The sequence below is a fragment of the Gossypium raimondii genome, chromosome 8, assembly GCF_025698545.1.
Source record: "Gossypium raimondii isolate GPD5lz chromosome 8, ASM2569854v1, whole genome shotgun sequence".
In the NCBI taxonomy this organism is placed as follows: domain Eukaryota; kingdom Viridiplantae; phylum Streptophyta; class Magnoliopsida; order Malvales; family Malvaceae; genus Gossypium; species Gossypium raimondii.
In genome coordinates, this window is record NC_068572.1 from 2,069,824 (window position 1) to 2,090,420 (window position 20,597).

A 20,597-nucleotide genomic window follows, 5' to 3' on the forward strand; every position below is an offset into this window, starting at 1 on the left:
GGACCCAAAACTCTGTTTATCAAACACTATCTATACGAAACTATTTTATATTACAAGTTTTAATTTTTCCACTAAAACGGATTAATATTTAAATTAAAATTTTATTGTTCAATAATAATTTCACATTAATATTAAAAAATAATAAAATGACATATTAATCCAGAATTTAATTATTATACAAATTACTATTTTTAAAATATAAAATTACTTGTTTAATAATATTATATTATCAAAAGAAAAAAAGCTATTTAATTTCTTACAAAACACAAAGATTCCGGGACATCAACAGTAACAAAACGATGAAATCTTTGTAAAACGATTAAAAGCCGTAAAGAAAGGCAATAAGCCTTTTAATCTTTTTATATATATATATATATATATGATATAATTATTCCATTTTAAAGTTTATTTTTTTATTTTTAACATTTGAAATAAATTTGACTTCAAATTTGTAATCAGTTAATTGATTTCAAAGGAAAATCAACCAACCCCATCATCATCATCATCCATAAAATGTTTTTTTTTTTCAACTTTGTTTTCACTGTAGTTTTGATTGATCTTTAAATATTTCTACCTGCATAAATTTAATTTAATTAATTATTAATGAGATTTTACAGTTCATTTTGAGTTTTTTTTCTCCAAAAGAAAAAAAAAAAATTTGGGTTGCCATTAGTGATAAGCACGACTGGCAGTCATCATTCCCTTTCAATTCCTTCAAACCCCTTTTTTTTTCTCTCTTTTGTTCCTTTCTCTCTCTAACTTTTTCCCTCTCTACAATTCATGCTTTGTTTCGCTGTCTAAAGCTTCCATTCCAATTCTATTTTTTTCCTTTCAATCTACTTTTTTTGAGGGTTCTTCTTAGCCTTTATTTTTTAACTCTCAAAACACTCTCATATATATTTTTTTCTTTATTTTTTTTTTGGATCTGGGTTCTGCTTGCTTTCTGATAATCATCTTCAACAACCAGGTAATTCTTTTTTTTGAACATAATTTTACTTTTTGGGGATTTTTGGTGTCTGGGTTTTTTTGAACTAATGTTCTATCTACTAAATTAAAGAAGATTATAGAGCTTGAAGTATATATTTTCTGGGTTGTTGAGCTTTACAATATTGGGTTATTATTATTATTATTTTGCTATGACTTTGTTTTTGATTTTTTTTTTAAAGATTTGATCTATTGGTTGGTGATGTGTTGGGGCTTTAAAAGTTTCAAGCTCATGTTTTATGAATTTAACTTCATTTTAGTAGGCACTGACTATAAGGAGCATGATTTAGCTATGTTTTTTTTGGGGGGTTCATTTGATATGAATTTTCAATAAAATATTGTGTTTTTGTCACTTTCATGACATTGAATTTCGATATCTGGGAAACTGTAAAATCTAAAACACATTGATCGAATGTTGTATTTCCAATAAATTTAGAAAAATTCTTTTTTGTGTTATGGCAAACATGGATCTAGTAGGACTGGACAGCTAAATCAATAGTCTGCTTTATCAAATGGATTTCATGAGATTCTAAGCTTGGTCTTAGCTGATTCAGCTTACCTGTATGCAGTTTTAGAAATTTGTCTTTTATTTGACTGATAAAATTAGCTCTACAGCTTAAAATTGGACTAAGAATTTCAAAGAGAGCTGATTAAGCAAAGAACAATTATAGCCGGTTAGAACTCAGGGTTATGAGTCTATAATGTCTGTACTAGTTCTAACTTAAGATCTAATTGTTTGTACTCTTATCAGCTAGTAGCAATTTTTTGGGACCCTTAATGAAAATTTGTAGATAATTAAAGAAAAAGAAAGAAAAATAAAACTGAACTCTTGTCCTTTGCTGGCAATTGCTTCTGGAAAAAAGTGAAAACTACACCCTAAATTAGAGATGCAGGTGGTTTCTATTCATGTTGATAAAGTGTTCGATGTGAAAATGCAAAATAATGATCTATTTTGTAGGTCTAAGCATTGGCTTTGTAGAGTTTAGTGCAAGACATTCTTCTACTTAATGAATAACTAATCTAATTACTGGTTCCATACTTAAGTGATGCTCAAATTTAATCATTGTGTCGACAGCAATACCATGAACGATGTTGTGAGAGAGCGTTGCTTTTTTCATTTTTTTAGATTCTCTTCCTGCAGTAATTTTATTTATCTATTTGATAATTCAATTGATGGTGCTGATAATGTTTCAGGTTAACTCTATTACTTGCTTCAAGCTTGGGACCTAGAAGATCAAAACATTAAATTTAAAGCTGTGTAAGAAGTATGGCGGTTTCCATGAGAGATTTAGATCCAGCTTTTCAGGGAGCTGGGCAAAAAGCGTATCCTTCACTTTTTGAAACTTGCAGTGTTATGTGGATTATCACTCTGATTGTTTACTGTTCTTTAGATCGATAGTCGAATAAATTTTTTATAGTAAATTTAGGTTGTACATTTAGTGTAGGGTGACAACAAATGTAGAAAGAGAACAACTATCGCATCTGCTGCCATTTCAATCTTGGTATGTCTGCTTTTGAGTTGCTCTTCTTCATGAATTATTCTCCTTAATAGTTCGCAGTGGAATTGAAATCTGGCGCATTGAAAACTTCCGCCCTGTTCCAGTTCCAAAGTCATCTTATGGCAAATTTTTCACAGGGGATTCCTATGTTATTTTGAAGGCAAGTCATTTCTATTTTACATATTGCTTGGTTGTATTAGCACCAAAATTTGAAGCTTGTGGATTTGTTATTAATATTTTTAATGCAATCGCTACCATGGAGAAAAGGATCTGCTGTGGCTTTTATTTATAATCTTTGCAAGGTTGTAAGCACTTGGCTGTTGTTGTTCTTTGCATTGGGGTTATTTATAAAAACTGAGTACTCATATATTTACTAGATTATACTTGTAGTTTGAGGCTCTAAGATGCAACTAAGTTTTCCTTCTCAGCTTAATGTTCTTTAATATTACTTTTTTTTTTTGGCTCAGACAACTGCCTTAAAAAGTGGTGCCTTGCGTCATGATATACACTATTGGCTTGGTAAAGACACATCCCAGGTAAACCTTGTTCCGACAAAAATCTTTTTACTTGTTCAATTCTTAACCTTTGAGAAAGTAATAGGTTGAATTTTGAACTAAGATATCAGATCAATTTTGTGACCACAACTTTTTTAACATAGGATGAAGCAGGTGCTGCTGCAGTCAAGACTGTTGAACTTGATGCTGCCCTTGGAGGGCGTGCTGTTCAATATCGTGAAGTGCAGGGCCATGAAACTGAGAAGTTCCTTTCCTATTTTAAGCCATGTATCATACCCCAGGAAGGTGGAGTAGCATCTGGATTCAAACATGTTCAGGAAGAGGAACATAAGATACGTATGTTTGTCTGTAGAGGCAAACATGTTGTCCATGTAAAAGAGGCAAGTCTTTCTAAGGACAAACAATACTCAATGTCAAGTGCGATTCAATACTTTTCGTTCAAGAAGTTGATGACATGTTTCATGGCAGGTTCCTTTTGCTCGATCCTCACTTAACCATGATGATATCTTTATACTGGATACAAAGTCTAAAATCTTTCAATTTAATGGGTCCAATTCATCCATTCAAGAGAGGGCAAAAGCCCTAGAAGTTGTTCAATACATTAAAGATACTTATCATGATGGGAAATGTGAGGTAGCTGCAATTGGTGAGTAAACTAACAGATACAGATCATGAAGGAAGGGAAGAATAAGATAAATGGAGTGAGAAGTGGATATTGTTTATAAACTAATAGATTCTATTTTATTACTCTATGTAGAGGATGGAAAGTTGATGGCCGATGCTGAAACTGGAGAGTTTTGGGGATTCTTTGGTGGCTTTGCTCCACTTCCTAGGAAGACTGCCAGTGATGAGGATAGGACTGTTCAGTCTCATACAGCCAAGCTACTAAGGTAATTTTATCTTGGTTTGGCAATGGCGATGATGGTCAATTGCTTACGCAAATACAATTTTCGCTTTCTCTAAACAGACCAATTAGTCATCTTTGAGTGAAAAGAACAATGCTTTTGCATTTGGTAAAAGGCCTTCTTTGTGTTCTATAATTTTGTGCTTTGAGAAATGCTCTCATTGGATTATATTTGCTGTTCAAGTGTTGAGAAGGGGCAGGCAAAGCCTGTTGATGCTGATTCCTTGACAAGGGAGTTGTTGGACACAAATAAATGCTATATATTGGATTGTGGGTTAGAAGTCTTTGTTTGGATGGGAAGAAATACTTCTCTTGATGAAAGAAAGACTGCAAGCGGAGCGGCTGAGGTAATAGCTCTGTAAGGTGATTTAGACCAACTTTTATATGGATTTCTCATTTGCTCCTTTTGCATTGTTGATGTTACCAAACAGGAGTTAATCCGTGGTTCTGATCGACCAAAATCTCAAATAATTCGTGTAATTGAGGGGTTTGAGACTGTTGTATTTAAGTCGAAGTTTGAGTCATGGCCCCAGACCACTAATGTTGCTGTTACCGAGGATGGTAGAAGCAAAGTTGCTGGTTAGTAACTGAAATATCTTGCAATTTTGTTGTTTTTGATTTATGAGTTGTCTTTTCTTAATCTTTATACTATTTTAGCCATCAAATAATCATCATTTGTCACCTTAAACATCAATATATTACAATGGTTTCTGTAGCACTTTTACGACGTCAAGGGCTGAATGTCAAGGGCCTTGCAAAAGCTGCTCCTGCAAAGGAAGAACCCCAACCTTATATTGATTGCACCGGAAATTTGCAGGTATATTTGTACTTGTGTAGCTATATTTTTCTAGGTACTGAATTTTTGAATGTATCATGCTCCCTTACTGCCATGCTTCCCAGACAGTGGAGCAAGAAATTTCATCTTGAGGATGTCGCACTGACATTAAAGTAATATATATTTGAATATGATTAAAGCATTAAGTAAAAACTGAAAACACTAAATTCAGATATAAGGTAACCTTTTCTGTTATTAACACATTAAGAAACTGGTTGCCTAAATATTGTCAATTTGTTCATTTGATTTTATTGGAAAGAAAAATTCATGATGAGTTAAAAGGCCATGTGCAATGCTAGTTATAGTAAACAAATGTGCACGCACAATAAAACCTTTTAGGTTGGTAGGCTGAATATCTGCATTCTGCAGCCATTCCAAGCTTCTTGAAGAATATTGCTAACTCATCCTTGTGGCTCTAATGATGGGTTTATGTTATTGTTAAGAGTTTCATTTGTTCTATCTTTAGACTTGTTATCATGCTTAAACATATAGCCAGCTTAGTCCTTATGTAGCAGGTGGCAATGGTGCTCTTCTCTTCATGCATTGGACATAATATATGGTACATACTGTCTCTGGGTCTGAAGCCAGTTTACTGATGATGGCATTAATTTGGCCGTGCAGGTTTGGCGTGTGAATGGCCAGGAAAAAGTTCTCCTTCCAGCTTCTGATCAGTCAAAATTTTACAGTGGGGATTGCTACATTTTTCAATATTCTTACCCTGGAGAAGACAAAGAAGAGTATCTTATAGGAACATGGATTGGAAAGCAGAGTGTTGAGGTGATTAAACATTCTATGACTCTCTTTGGTCTCTCTGTTCCGAAAACTATTGAGTTCCTTAAGCTTTCAACCATAGTTTCAATGACAAAACTGTCTTTTGTCCCAAACAGGGAACACATATATGTACCATGGATGTGACTTCTCCTTATCATGCTACCTTTTCTTACAATGCGTGTATTATTTTTGTTGCTTTACTGATTATGAGTTTTTGCTTAACAGGATGAAAGAGTTTCCGCAGTCTCTTCGGCAACCAAAATGGTTGAATCTATGAAGTTCCAGGCTACCCAGGTAGCTTTTTTTAAACTAGACCATTGTTCTTTTTCTGAAGTTACTGTTTGTATATGTTTGTATTTCCCTTCTGATGGTATTTTATCCGATCATCAGGCTTGCATCCACGAAGGAAATGAACCCATTCAATTCTTTTCGATCTTCCAGAGCTTTATTGTGTTTAAGGTTTGAGGAATTTGATTTGTAAATTTTACTTCAACGGATACTATGTGTCCAAGTTCTCCTTAGATAACTGGTTCAATCATTTAAAATTCATCAGGGTGGTCTTAGTGATGGATACAAGAACTACATTGCTGAGAAGGAGATCCCAGAAGGGACATACACAGAAGATGGTCTTGCACTGTTCCGAGTACAAGGTTCTGGGCCTGATAATATGCAAGCGATACAAGTTGAAGCAGTATGTCCCAAATTTCATCTACTATATTTGTTTCCTTAAGAACTCGTAGCAATTATGATCCTTATAAAACTAGTTTTTTGCGAGAGGTCTAACATCTTCCACGTGATAGCAGTCGGGTACTCGTTTTTATTGTTTTTGATTTCTGAAAAAAGGTGACTGGACCATGTTCTGCCTTCCATGACTGGACAATCTGAAAGCACGAGTCCTGAGAAAGTTGCTAATACTTTTACCTCTATGCCACTTATAAAATGAATAGATGGACTTAAAATTTGTTTCGCTGTACATTTATTGTTTACAAGATGGAACTTATGCTCTTTTCCCTTTTTTCTTAACTTCTATCAGGTCGCATCATCTTTGAACTCCTCTTACTGCTACATATTACATAGCGGTTCCACTGTCTTTACATGGGCTGGAAACCTAACTTCCCCTGATGACCATGAGCTTGTTGAGAGACAACTAGATATCATAAAGGTTCGATTTGTATTTTCTAGAGGCTTCCTTCCCGAAACTTGATTTAGGCTTGATGGAATAGTATGGCTAAGTGGATAGTTTGCATCTGTTGTATTGAAAATTAGTTCACTTTAGAAACAGCTATTTGAGTTTCCGATTTGATTCTCTAAGCTTCCATTCATACCCTTTTGATTATCTTCAGCCTAATTTACAATCCAAGCCGCAAAAAGAAGGATCGGAATCTGAACAGTTTTGGGAGTTGCTTGGAGGAAAATCCGAATACCCAAGCCAAAAGACAGCAAGGGAACCTGAAGGTGATCCTCACCTATTCTCCTGCATGTTCTCGAAAGGTATTGATAACTCTTTAATGGTTATAGGTTTTTAATTTATGGTCTTCGTTCTACAAATGTAAAATGTTTATTCATAATTATAGTTTTCTAATTCCTTATCTTTCTTCATTGTCATGGTTCATTGCAAATTTCACTCCAATCTGTAGGGAATCTTAAGGTGTGTATTTACTTATCAGCTACTTCCAAATTTGAAAACTACGATTTTATCAAATGCGTTCATGACTTTTATATGTATGATCCATTTATTGGTCATGTTAGCACGCTCGCAAATGTGAAGCGCACTTATTTTTTTACTATATTGCAAAAAAAAAAAAAAGAAAAGAAAAGAAAAAGAAGCCTAAAGTAAGAAAAATCTCGTCTTTTATCTGCATCATCGGCTTAAACTGCAAGTTCTTATGCAGGTTACGGAGATCTATAACTTCACTCAGGATGATTTGATGACTGAAGATATATTTATCCTAGATTGTCACTCAGATATCTTTGTCTGGGTTGGACAACAAGTCGATACCAAGAATAAATTGCAGGCTTTGACTATTGGTCGGGTAAGATCATCCGGTTATATAGGTGGAAACTATAGTTACACACTACTTTTTAAGGGTACTATCTTCACTCGTCAACATATTAAGGATGTCGAGTGTGCACATGTAAATGGACTAGTTCTTGGTTGGTTTGTACAATATCTATTAGGGATTAGGAATAGTTTGCGGTCTGTTCCACCAGGTGTGTTCTTACATTTCAATCTGTTGTTGGACAGAAATTTCTTGAGCATGATTTTCTCTTAGAAAAATTATCTCGTGAAGCTCCGATATACATAGTCATGGAAGGGAGTGAGCCACCCTTTTTCACGCGCTTTTTCTCATGGGACTCCGCAAAGTCTTCTGTAAGTATCTCTACCACTGCATTGGAATCATGGTTGCTTTATCTGTGCAAGGATCTTAGTGTTTTTATTTGCTTGCAGATGCACGGAAATTCGTTTCAAAGGAAACTTACCATAGTGAAAACTGGGGGCACACCAACAGTCGATGTAAGACTTCACTTAACTCTCTCATATTAGTTGAACTTTTGCCGCTTTTGGTATTGAGTGATCACTATCTACGTTGCTTGGACTCTTCATTTTATTTGAAGTATCCATGTCTGACACCCATTCCTAAGACATATCTGGGTATGGATATGAGAATATGACTCTCGAAAGACTTTCAAAATACATGGAAAAACTTTTCAAAGGCATACCTGTAAGCTGGAGTCCGAGTAACATAGCATGCGTCCATTTTTGTGTTCTCGTTACCACTTTATCGGTTATCTTTAGAGTTAATTTTCGGATTAACATCTTATTGTATGTTTAGAAACCCAAGCGGAGAACGCCAGTATCATATGGTGGAAGGTCTAGTAGTGTGCCGGACAGATCACAACGTTCTAGAAGTATGTCCTTCAGCCCTGAGCGAGTTCGTGTGAGGGGAAGGTCTCCCGCTTTCAATGCACTAGCAGCTGCATTTGAGAACCCTAATGCTAGAAACCTTTCTACTCCGCCACCTGTGGTTAAAAAACTGTACCCAAAATCTGTGACTCCAGATTCTGCAAAAAAGTCTGCAGCTATAGCAGCTCTTACTGCATCGTTCGAAAAACAACCACCACCAGCTCGAGAGACCATCATACCTAGATCTGTGAAAGGTATGCATTTTCCGTGTTTCAAGATCAAATTTTATGTTATTTTCGTATTTGTACTCACAACCGAAGCATGTATCTTGATGAAGTGAGCCCACCGACACCCAAAACAACACCGACACCAGATCCTAACTCTAAGGAGAATTCCATGAGTAGCAAACTAGAATCCCTCACTATACAAGAAGATGCTAAAGAGGGTGAAGCTGAAGACGAGGAAGGCCTTCCAATATACCCTTACGAACGTCTCAAAATAACATCAACCGATCCGGTTTCTGAGATAGATGTGACCAAACGAGAGGTATGATTTAAGACTATGATTTTAAGATGGTATTACATTTGTTCTTCAAGACTCTTATAACCGAAAAAAATGCAGACATACCTGTCATCCGAGGAGTTCAAGGAGAAATTCGGGATGAAAAAAGACTCATTCTATAAATTGCCGAAGTGGAAACAAAACAAGCTAAAAATGGCTCTTCAACTGTTCTAAGTCCCCCCTTTGATTCATCTGTGCTATTTATTCAAAACCCCCTTTCAAATGAGAGTGCAGGTGGAACAAAACATGCTTCCAAATCCGTACAAGTTTACCTCTTTCTTATCTTAAATTGAATCCACAAATCGTTCTAACTATATTCATTTTGTTCGGCTGCAGTGGGAAGAACCCGAACCCATTTTCTCAGGATCGAAAAAAAGGGACAGCATCAGTGCATATTTAGCTGCTTCTGCTCCCCTAAGAAGCTTTTGGTTTTTCTCTTTTTGGGGTCATTAATAGACAAATATCTGGATTTCAACCCCCTCCCCCTTTTTTTCTCATCTGGTTGTTTGGATGTCTAGAAAATTTGTTCCTTTTTCTTCTTGGCTTTTCTTTGTTGTTTCTGGTTGAGTTTTAGCTTTTTCTTTTTATTGGTATTCGTTATGGTCACAGTGCTTTGTTGTGAGGTTTGCATTTTTGCATTTTTTTAATTTATTTTTTATTTATTTTTATTTTGGTTTTCCAAAATGATTAAAAAATTAGAACAAATATTGGGAGCTTGAAAATGCCAGACAATTTTAGGTGTATTTTGTATTTAACTTTTGAGGATGAAAAGTTTGTACAGCTGAGTGTAAGAACTAAGAACTAGTTCATTTTGCCTTTTGTTTTGGATAATAAAAGTGTGATCTTCTGTTTTCTTCTTCTTTTTAATTTAAAGAGAAAAATTTGATCTTTATTAGTATTTACATTTCCCATCTTTAAACTTTTAATAGGAAATATTTTTTAACATATATTATGTTAAAATTTTTGAGGATGAGCGTTTACTTTTAGTACGATGTGTTTAGTTTTTTGTTTTTATTTTAGTATTATTATAGTGTTTAATTTCACTGCATTGTTTTTCATGACAGGTAAACGTACTGTCCATCTAAATATTTATTGTTTTAATTCTTTTCGTTAATACATTATTTATTTGGTTTTGATTAGCTTAATTGAATATGAAAATAATTTAAATTTAAGATAATCTGAATTTGAAATGGTATAAATATGATCATAAGAAATTTGAATAACTGAACATAAAAGAATTTATATTTGAATTCTCATTTTCATTTTTATTTTGGGTCTATAAAATGAAATATTTAACTTTCTGGTCTAATATATGATAAAATTGTATTTTGTTTTTTTAAATGATATAATTTTGATTTAGCTATTGAAAAGATTATAAGAATACAGGTTATTAAATGATGAAATTTATTTTAATTCTTATAAGAATATACAACTTAATTTCAGCTTCTAAACGTATATTTGAACAATGAATAAGATAAACTATAAAAATAGTCATTTTTGTTTACTTTAAGTTGTATTTTTTGTTTTAGTCACTTATGTTATTATTTTGTTACAAAGAGATCATTTTACTGTTAAACTCTGTTATCTCTCTAACAGTAGTCATACATGGCAATCTAAATAAGTTTTAAACGTCAACTTGGATGTTTAGTTGTTGGGATGAAAATAGGGTTTTAATTAAATAAATTTAATTTGGACTATCACGTAGGATATCCAAATTGACATTTAAAACCCATTTAGACTGCCATGCAAGACCGCTGCTAGGGAGGTAACATAACTTACCGGTAAATTGACCATTTCATAATAAAACGGTAACATAAGTGACTAAAACGTAACATTTTAAATATAAGTGACTAATATATAATCTGAAGCAAACAAAAGTGATTATTTTTGTAGTTTACTCCAACGAATAAATATGACTTTCACATCTAAATACATAGAAGATAGAAATAAAAAATCAAACATATTCATGTTAAGACGTGTATTTATATAGAACATTTACATCCGAATTCGAGTAACATGACTCATTTACCTCAATCATCACCATCAAAATCAGGCTGAATCGACTGCTCAAACTCTGCATCCATAATAACACCATCCATTACATGCACAACAAGCTTCCCTCTCTTTATATCAACACTCTCTGACTTCACTCCATTAACCACCAACACTCCTCCGGCATACTTCGAAACAAACAACTCAAACCCCGACAATGAATCATAGGACACCTCTTCGCCGCTGATTGGTACCGTAGCTGTATCAAGAACACGAGGAATGGCCGAGAAACCTAACACGCGAGAGATCACCACGTAAGTGTCATTTATCTTTTCTTCGACTAGACTGTCGTTCGCGCTTAACCTCAGATCGCGCTCGAAAGCGGTTTCTGAAGGGACGAAAACGGTGAAAGCGAGATCTTCAGGTAACATATCGATCATCATGTTCCCGAATGTACCGACCGATTTGTCATTGCCTGAGGATTTAAGCGGCGTGTCATCATAAATGGACATTGCTCCGTTTCCAGTGTCGACATCCGGAACTTTGAGCATCGAAATGATCAACACCGACATACAACAAAAGAACACTACCAAGAACATAAAAGCAACTGAGTTTTTGCAGTAGAACTTTCTCCTCATCTCCTTCTATAGATTATTCATTAGTTGCAATGAATTTTGGGCACTTTTTCTCCTCCCACTATTTTACTTCATTGCCAAAATAAACTCAAATCTGGGATTTGGAAACATAGAGTAAATAAAATCAATATATAAAAAATTCAAAGTTTAATGACTCGTAAAATATGTTATCAAGTAATACGAACAATTCATATATATATATGCACTAATCATTCTCAAATTATTTTAAATCGAGTTATCAAAGTATCTTAATTGTAAACACGAATGTAAATACAGATCTCACGTGAAACATATTTAAAGTATATATATCAACTTGTAAACACGAATGTGTTCATTTTATGCATAACTTGATTCTAACTTGTTAAAAAACACTATCAAAAAATTTAACAGAACTATTTTTTAACAAGTGAGATCCAATTTATCTAACACACGATTAACAGCTGCAGTGATGGAATGATATGATACGATTCTATACTTTAAAAAAATCAATCGAAACATGAAGTTGGAAACATGGAGAATTAAACCAACAAATTTACAATGAACTTAGAGTTTAACTTAATTGATTCAAACTCAGTAACAAATGATGTAAAGTTTGCTATTCAAATCCTAGAGCCTAGATGTTCCGGTTTAAGAATAGATGAAAGAGTAGCGATTTGAACTTTAAAATTAAACATAATCAAGTTCGATTCAGCATCTACAGACACGGAGAATTTGAAAAAAAAAAGGTTCAATCAAAATCAAAGCCAACTGAAATTCAATTGAATCTACTAAAGAAATACATGATATTTTATTTTCTCAAGAATCAAAACAATGACAGAAAAAATTAAGAAAAATGCGAAACAGCTAATCATTTCAATCAGTGTTTCTTTATTTCATCAGATTTAGAACCGGAAATCGTATTCAAACAAGAGATCAAAACTCAGGCTGAGAATCGATTGCTGAAATTAAATTGCTAAAAAGAGAAAGCAAGCAGCGAAGAAGTATATACCTGGTTAGATGCAGGAAACTATGGCTATGAAAGAATCTGTAAAGCACGAAAACGCTTGCGAAAAATCAATGGAAGATCGCAAGCTTCGGTTTCAATAATGGATTTGGAGTTGAAAAACAGAGTCCCAAAAGCTCACTTTTTTTGAATGAAACGGATTTTTTTTTTTGGTTAAAAACGCACTAAGTTTATTGCATGTGAAATTGCCTTGAAAAATGCTCTTTCAACTTAAATTCTGTCAATGTGTATAAATTGGTTAAAATATGCCATAAGTGTCTCTACTTCAGTCCCTTTACTTTTCAAATTTTAAAATTTAAGTCCAAACGTTAAGACCGATAAAATTATTTTGTAAATTCAGATTTCTTAAAATATTATTTTTTAATCACATGGCTACCAAGTAAATATTTTTTTTGACTTAACTACTAAAATATCCCTAGTAAAAATAATTAAAAAAAATCAATTGAGCCTCTTATTGAAAAGTACAATCAATTGAGTCCATTGAATATGGGTTTCCATCTATATTCTTAATGAACTGTTAAGTGCTGATGTAAGATATAGTATGAAAAAAGTGATGATTTGGTAATTGACATGAAAAAAATGCTAACATGGAAGTATAAATTAGACTTGTTCATGGGTCAGGTTAGGTCCTAACAAAATTCTAAGCCCATTAAGTGTTTTTGCCTAAGCTTGACCTAAATTATAGATGCTAAACTCAAGCCTGATCATATTAATTTTTTATTTTTTATATAAAATAAAAAATATAATACATCAAAAACACTAAATATATTAAAATAAATATTTCCAAACAAATTAAAAAAAATTTAAAAAATATTTATACTTAAATAATACTGAAATAGGTGTAACTTAACAAGCAAATACCTTTAAAATAGTAACAAAATTAATAATAAAATAAGAGTTATACAATATTTAAACAATAGCAACAAAATAATAACAATATAATAATAAAATGACAAGAAAACAATAAGAAAATAGTAGCAAAACATCATTTTTTTTCAAAAAAACCTTAACCAAGGCCTGACTTGTTTTCTAGATGGATTTTTTTTGTCTAAACCTAGTTTTTGAGTCTATATTTTTATCCAGACTTCTTATTTTTCAAACGAACTTTCATGCCAAGTGGGACCTATGGACAAATCTAATATTAATTAATCTTTAATTATTTTACAAATATTTAATTAATTTTTTAATTATTTTACATTGTTGAATTTATTGTTATATATATTTTTAAATTCAATATTAAAACAATTTAATTAAAAAAATTATGATTTCTTTAAAAAAAATATCGTGGCAGTGTGGATTGAGTAGGCTACACGGTATTGGGCCAATGGTGGTGTAGCAAATTATGGCCATTTAAACAATTTCGCCATACTACAATTGTTGTTGTAGATTCAACGCATCGTCTTTATCGAGTAAAATTTAAAAAAGAAAAAAAAAGACAGAAAATAAAATAAAAAGTGAAAGAGCGAAAAAGAGTAAAGCACAAAGAAACAGATTTGACACAGTTGAAAATCTTTTGAGTTTCCGTGCTTAAAAAATTAAACTAGTTTTAAAAGAGGGGAAAATCATTTGATTTTCCTTTTTTTAATTTGAATTTCGCAGCAATAACTGAGAATCAATCACTTTCAGTGTTTTTTTTGGGAGAAAATTCTATGTCGAGCGAGAGAGTTCCCGTTGAGTTATCCAAGGGCGTTAACGGCCTTGAAAAAATCATCCTCCGCGAGACTCGAGGCAGCTCTGCCGAGGTAATTTTATAAAGCTTTCAGTTTCTTTTTTTTTGTTTTATTTTTTTTGAAATTTAGATTTTCATTTCACGATCTGTTCAATCTGATCTGAGTTAGTTTTCTTTCGTTTCTTTGGATTTGATTTTTGTTATTCTTCTTCTTTTCTTCTTGTTATTTCGATAGATCTTTGATTTCGGGCTATTTAATTTTATTTCTGTTTTTTTTCCCTAGGTGTATTTTTATGGAGGACACGTGACATCTTGGAAGAATGAGCATGGAGAGGAGTTGCTTTTCGTCAGTAGTAAGGTGCTTTTTCAGTGACAGTGATTTTCTGGATTTGATGTGAAATATACTGCTTAGAACATTCCTTTGAATTGATGGTTCATTTAGACCTAATCTAATATTTCCCCTGAAATTTTGTATGTAGTGCCTAGTAGCTGATATTGCAAAAGCTACTTTTTAGCAGTGGATTTATGCTTTTAATTAACCCATAGATGTCAGAATGATGGAATAGCTTGTGAATAAACTAGATTTGGTTGAAATGGTTCTACGACGTAGGTGTCTTACGATTACTTAAATTTTACGAGAGCCTTTATGGATATAAATTTTCATCTTCAATGGAAGCAGTTTTGCTTCTCATGTTTCCTTTGTCAACCTGAGATCTGTCTGTTTTGACTTTTGAGTGTGAGCAGTTGCAAAAGTTCGACAGATTATGTGTTTTATAGATCATAAACCTTTCTGAACCATTTTTGAAAGATAAAGAGCGGATTTGTTAGTACTTGCAATAATTTGAACCCATAGATTAACCGTCCAGAAAATCAAATTTAGAATAATGACATGTTTGAAGAAATTGAATAAACTTGTAAGACTTTGTTTGAAACTCTGCACACTATTATTAAATGAAATACTTCAGATACTTGTAGGAAAAATTGCTGTTTGGTAACTGATTTTCTTCGCATATCTTTCTCTTTTGTTCCATTCAGTGGTCATACGAGGTAAAGGAGAATAAGAATTTTTTTGGTTTATGATGTCTATAATGATAAATGACCTGAATTATTCTGATGAATCTGCTTAACAAGTAACTAGAATTCATTTTTTTTATAGTTGATCTCTAACGTGAATACTAGTATATGCAAGTGTTTAAGAATATAACACTTAGAGGTTATGTGCATTTTTGTTTCTAACGTACTAGATATATTTCTTCTGCAGGCATTGTTCAAGCCTCCAAAAGCAATTCGTGGAGGAATTCCTATATGTTTTCCCCAAGTATGTGCAGATCTTCTATTGTCGTAGCTTGTTTAGACGATGATCATTGTGGTCATGAAAAACATGCTCTGTGTTTGCAGTTTTCAAATCATGGTCCTCTTGAGCCGCATGGGTTTGCCAGAAATAAACTTTGGAGCATTGACACTGACCCTCCTGCTTTTCCGACAAACTCATCCAGCAAAGCTTACATTGATTTGATCCTTAAGCCTTCTGAAGAAGATATGAAGATTTGGCCTCACAGGTAATGTCAGTTCACAAAAAGACTTTCATATCTGAATCTTCACCACATTATTTTATTGACCAATTAACTTGACTTCGTGGCTTTGTCTTCTATCTCAGTTATGAGTTCCGCCTGAGGGTAGCTTTGGGACCTGGAGGGGATCTAATGTTAACATCTCGCATCAGGAATACAAATACTGATGGAAAGCCGTTTACATTCACATTCGCATATCACACATATTTTTCCGTTTCCGATATCAGGTAACTCAAAAGGACTTGTTTTATATTTAATTCTTCGGTCATGTGATGTTCTGTAGTACTGCTACTTCTGGGTTTATAGTTGGATACATTTGAGTTAATCTTTTGACATGCACGGATCACGCTATCTTCTTCCATTGTTACATTTGCATATCCCAGTTTATTAACATTAAATGTTGACAGCTAAGCTATAATAAGTGGCTAAATCTCTTCTCATGCTACTAGCTTCTAGATGTTATCAATAACAACATGGTTTGGTTTTTCCTTTTACTTGCGTAGCTTCTTTGTCTTCTCCCATCCACACAGTTTAAGTATTCTACTTCAACATAGTAAAATATCATTTCTGGTGACATCTGTCCTATTCCTAGTTCTAGTTGATGTCTGGATCTGAAATTCTGTTCACTATTGCAAGCATGTCTTGTGTTTGAGCAATTGAGCATTATTAATGAGTGGTTTGGATTTTGTTTGAACTGCTAGTTCTTGATGGTATAGGAGATGGGCAACTTTGTTTGTCCTCACCTAATTTGCCCCAACCCCCTTTGAATTGTGTGTTGGATTGGATGGTCTTGATTGTGATTTCCAGTAGTGAAAGTAATGAATGTTCTTCTGCCTGCTTATCAAAGCCACTTACTTTCCAATGATCAATTGTCTCACAATTCTTAGTTTCAATAATAAGGTATATGATAATGTAACAATAACAATTCTTAGTTGTCATCCAAAAAAAATCTTAGGTTTGGATCATGTAAACTGAAATAAAGTAATATTTTTGTAATCTATTTTGCGATATAAGTTTTATTTGCTTGTTTTGTTTTCTTGAACCTTTATTTTGAAATTTTATATTCTGGAAGTAAACTGTGGATTTGTAAAATTGTTGATTTTGTTCTTAACTTTTAACAGTTTTCTAATTATTGATATGGGTGCTAACTGAATTGCCGCTTACTTTTTCTCTTTTACTATGATATTTGCACCTCAACTAGTAAAGCTGATTCATGGTAGAATATGTTAGTCAATCACTCGATTTTTGTCCCATATCATGATTATACCATTATATATTATCAGGGTTTAAAATACTTTAGTTCCTTGTGTTCAGTGAAGTTCGTGTTGAAGGATTAGAGACACTTGATTATCTGGATAATTTACTGAACAAGCAGCGGTTTACTGAACAGGGAGATGCAATAACATTTGAAGCTGAAGTGAGTGCATAATGACTTTTTCTCTCAATCTGCTTATATCTAAATTTTGTTCTGTTGACATATTTTTATTTCTGCTTACAAAGGTGGACAAGATATACCTCAGTACTCCGACTAAAATTGCAATTCTGGATCATGAAAAGAAGAGAACTCTTGTATTACGCAAAGATGGGCTCCCTGATGCTGGTGAGGTTTATTTTCTCCAACTTTTTTATTAATGTCCATGCTATTTATATGGACCCTGACACCTTTTATGTATAAGATTTCTCTTCATACTCCGAAACACACAAACAAGAGTGTTTCCTATTTAGCTAGAACTTGGAAACAGTATCATGTTCTTCATTGCTGCTTAATAGTAGAGGAGCTACCTTTGTCTTTTTTTCGTACTCTGAATTTTGTGTTATCTGCTCAAGCTATATGACATTTCGCCAATCACTACCAACCTATGAAAACTGTTTATATGGAATTATGGATTATTGTTGGTTGATTTCAAGTATTAGTGTGAATTACGTTTTCTTTCTCTTCTAAGATCTATATGCTTGATAAGTATTCTGAACTCGGGCTTGAGATTTTTACCAGGTAGATATAGCGATTTCTGGTAGTATTTGCATGTATGAAATGCAGAAAAACATTCCACCAAAGAGTATTCTGAAATGCCTTCTCGTATGTTAATATTCCTAGGCTGTTCTTTGTCCTAATATTATTTCTTTTGCATGTAGTGGTGTGGAATCCCTGGGATAAAAAGGCAAAGGCTATGGCTGACTTTGGTGATGATGAATACAAACATATGCTCTGTGTGGAGGCTGCTGCCATCGAGAAACCTATCACATTGAAACCCGGTGAGGAATGGAGGGGAAGGCAAGAACTTTCTGCTGTTCCTTCCAGTTACTGCAGTGGGCAACTTGATCCTCGGAGAGTCCTCCAGGGTAGCTGAAGATCCTTTACCGTGGTCAATATATGTACAGGTAATTATGCTGAATGTTTAAAACCTATACTTTAAGTTCTCTTTATTTTGTAATCACCATGTTGCTTATCGACCTATATGGAATGGTTTGGGTCATTACTGTTATCTACATGCATTTATCGTGAAGGCCTGATACATGTGCCTTACTGCTTCCATGCTTTTCTGTTTTTTGGTGTCTGGTCCTGAACTTGATTTTCAAACCCAAACTTTAAACTGCTCAACCACACATAAAGAAACAAAATTTTGTAGGATATATATAACATGACGATTCTTATACTGCTGTAATTTTGGCTTTCTGGTCGTTTGCATCCAGTATCCTTTTTGTTTCTTTCTTTGCAGCTATGTATAAGTAGATTCAAGAACAGTTTTGTACAACCGTGATCTTGTTTTACTAGTATAGCTGGTGTTGTTTATTATTCCCTTCAATTAGGGCCAAACGAAAAGTTGGTTCAAACCAATTTAACCGATAGCTTTCGGTCAAGTTGGTTCAGCCAAGCAGTTTATGATGGTCAATTCGGTTTTGTGGGCAGTTAAACTAGGTTTAGTTTTTTTTTTTTTTTTTGGGGTAAGGTTAAAATAGGTTAAGTTGGTTTGTTATCAGGTCTAAATTTTTATAACCAATTTAACCGACTTCTGATGTATATTATTTTCTTCAATATATTTATAATACATAATAAATATATATACCATATAAAATTTTAACCAAAATCCGAACTGACCTTTATTTTGTGTTTTATTTTTCATACTAGGAAGAAAACAAGAGAGAAAAAGAAAAATGGCTGAACTGACTTAACTTAGGCGGTTTAGTCTGTTAACATATGGAGTTATTCAATTAAGTCGATTTTTTTACTCAACCGATAGATTGCTTTCCTTTAGCTTGCAATTTATGCTACTTTGCTTACTCATTGCAAATCATGTCTTTACGAATTATAATTATAATGCAACATACTGGTATCATGATGCAACATGTTATGTGGGTGAATCCTAGATTTTTTTTTTTTTGGATTTAATGAAATAAGAGACGGTAACAGACTATGGAAGTTTTTGTACTAGGAGTTGGATTGTATTTTGTCCCATTTACTAAAAAAATGGACAAGTTAGTCCTTGTACATTAAATCATTCTGATAAAAATTTTATCCATTTTTATTGTTAAAAAATAGTCCATGTATGTCTACCTGTTTGATTATTTCATCATCCAGGCCGATGTTTAATAGAAAGGATTAATTTGCTCTTCGATCTAACGTACAAAGATTAATTTGTTCAGTTTTTGAGTAAATGGGTAAAATGCAAATTGATTTCTAATATAGGAGCCTCTATGATACTTTTACCCCTACTATATTAACAATAAATATTGTTACTTGCTGATATGTTGAAGCACTGTTATTTTTCAGCTATGCTATGGATGAGCTATTATTTGTCTATGGGCTGTCTTTGAATTGTCTCTCAGAGCCTCTCTCTCTCAACACCAGCTTCCCCGTTTTGTAAGAATTTCCTTAATTCAATTTGAGTTGGATTATTTTTATCTTCTTTTCATTTCATTTTGGGTTAAAGGGGCTTTGTATTAATTACATATAGTGCAAAATTATGCCTTGTCCTATATGGGATTTATTTTCTTCACGAATTGGACTTGGATAAAATATTTTGTAATTTGAATTTATATTTGGGTTATTGTTCAATTAAACAAAAAATATTTTATTTTAATTTTTACGACTTTGTTTTTGTTTTAATCTATTTCAAATTTCATTAGCCAACATCATCTATTATCTTCTTTCCACGAATTAACTAATTTATGGATAGGTTGCACGGTTGAATTGTTTTGGAATTTAAAATCAACAAGCAACTAGTTTAGCAATGTTGGGTGGTTTGAGAACCAGTTGGAGTATCAGTCTAGGTCTAAAGAGTGATTTTGAATCAGTTAAATTGAGAATTAGTAGAGATTGATTGAATCAAGTTTTTATGTATATTTTTTAATTTGATCGGCGAATTGGCGGCATGATTAATTTGATCATTGATCCGATTTAAAAAATACATTGGTAATTTGTATGTTGGTTAAATTCTTTGTGAAACCCTTTTCTCTTAGAAAATGTAAGTTTTGATTGTTAAATAAAAGGGTATAATTTTATATATGAAATTTTGATATGATTTGATTCTCTCAAAATATTAACACGATTATTAATACATCATTTTAAGTTTATAAGTTGCATAGACAAATAATTATATTTATTCACTATAAAAATAATTGGATATATTTACTTCTTTAAATGTATGTAACTTAATTAAAATGAAGGATTAATGTATATATTTGAATCACATTCAAAGTTTCATGTGTATAATTGTACCAAATTAAAGTTCATGTATCAAATTGCACATTAAAT

At 33.0% G+C, this 20,597-nt stretch overlaps 3 protein-coding genes across 3 annotated transcripts; 2 read left to right on the plus strand and 1 right to left on the minus strand.

Annotated features, from left to right (window-relative positions):
- The first annotated feature begins 738 nt into the window (after nt 1-738).
- Nucleotides 739-9,827, plus strand: LOC105790182 (villin-4). The gene is made up of 24 exons (XM_012617650.2): nt 739-967; nt 2,179-2,307; nt 2,544-2,643; nt 2,951-3,019; nt 3,142-3,378; nt 3,467-3,644; nt 3,756-3,888; nt 4,087-4,249; nt 4,334-4,481; nt 4,619-4,719; nt 5,359-5,514; nt 5,734-5,802; nt 5,899-5,967; nt 6,062-6,199; nt 6,542-6,670; nt 6,852-6,999; nt 7,146-7,156; nt 7,401-7,541; nt 7,754-7,879; nt 7,958-8,023; nt 8,343-8,667; nt 8,751-8,959; nt 9,035-9,208; nt 9,311-9,827. Exons 2-23 carry the CDS (start codon nt 2,252-2,254, stop codon nt 9,146-9,148), a joined length of 2,886 nt encoding a protein of 961 aa, XP_012473104.1. The 5' UTR covers nt 739-967; nt 2,179-2,251; the 3' UTR covers nt 9,149-9,208; nt 9,311-9,827.
- A 948-nt stretch (nt 9,828-10,775) lies between these two features.
- Nucleotides 10,776-12,770, minus strand: LOC105790184 (uncharacterized). The gene is made up of 2 exons (XM_012617651.2): nt 12,590-12,770; nt 10,776-11,695 (listed from the first exon to the last, which is right to left on the minus strand). The coding sequence occupies exon 2, from the start codon at nt 11,602-11,604 to the stop codon at nt 11,005-11,007; it is 600 nt and encodes a 199-aa protein (XP_012473105.1). The 5' UTR covers nt 11,605-11,695; nt 12,590-12,770; the 3' UTR covers nt 10,776-11,004.
- Nucleotides 12,771-14,003: 1,233 nt separating this feature from the next.
- LOC105790185 (putative glucose-6-phosphate 1-epimerase) lies at nt 14,004-19,923 on the plus strand. Its single transcript, XM_012617653.2, has 9 exons — nt 14,004-14,346; nt 14,557-14,631; nt 15,535-15,591; nt 15,672-15,832; nt 15,931-16,071; nt 17,159-17,261; nt 17,345-17,444; nt 17,978-18,223; nt 19,614-19,923. Exons 1-8 carry the CDS (start codon nt 14,254-14,256, stop codon nt 18,190-18,192), a joined length of 945 nt encoding a protein of 314 aa, XP_012473107.1. The 5' UTR covers nt 14,004-14,253; the 3' UTR covers nt 18,193-18,223; nt 19,614-19,923.
- The last annotated feature ends 674 nt before the right edge of the window (nt 19,924-20,597 follow it).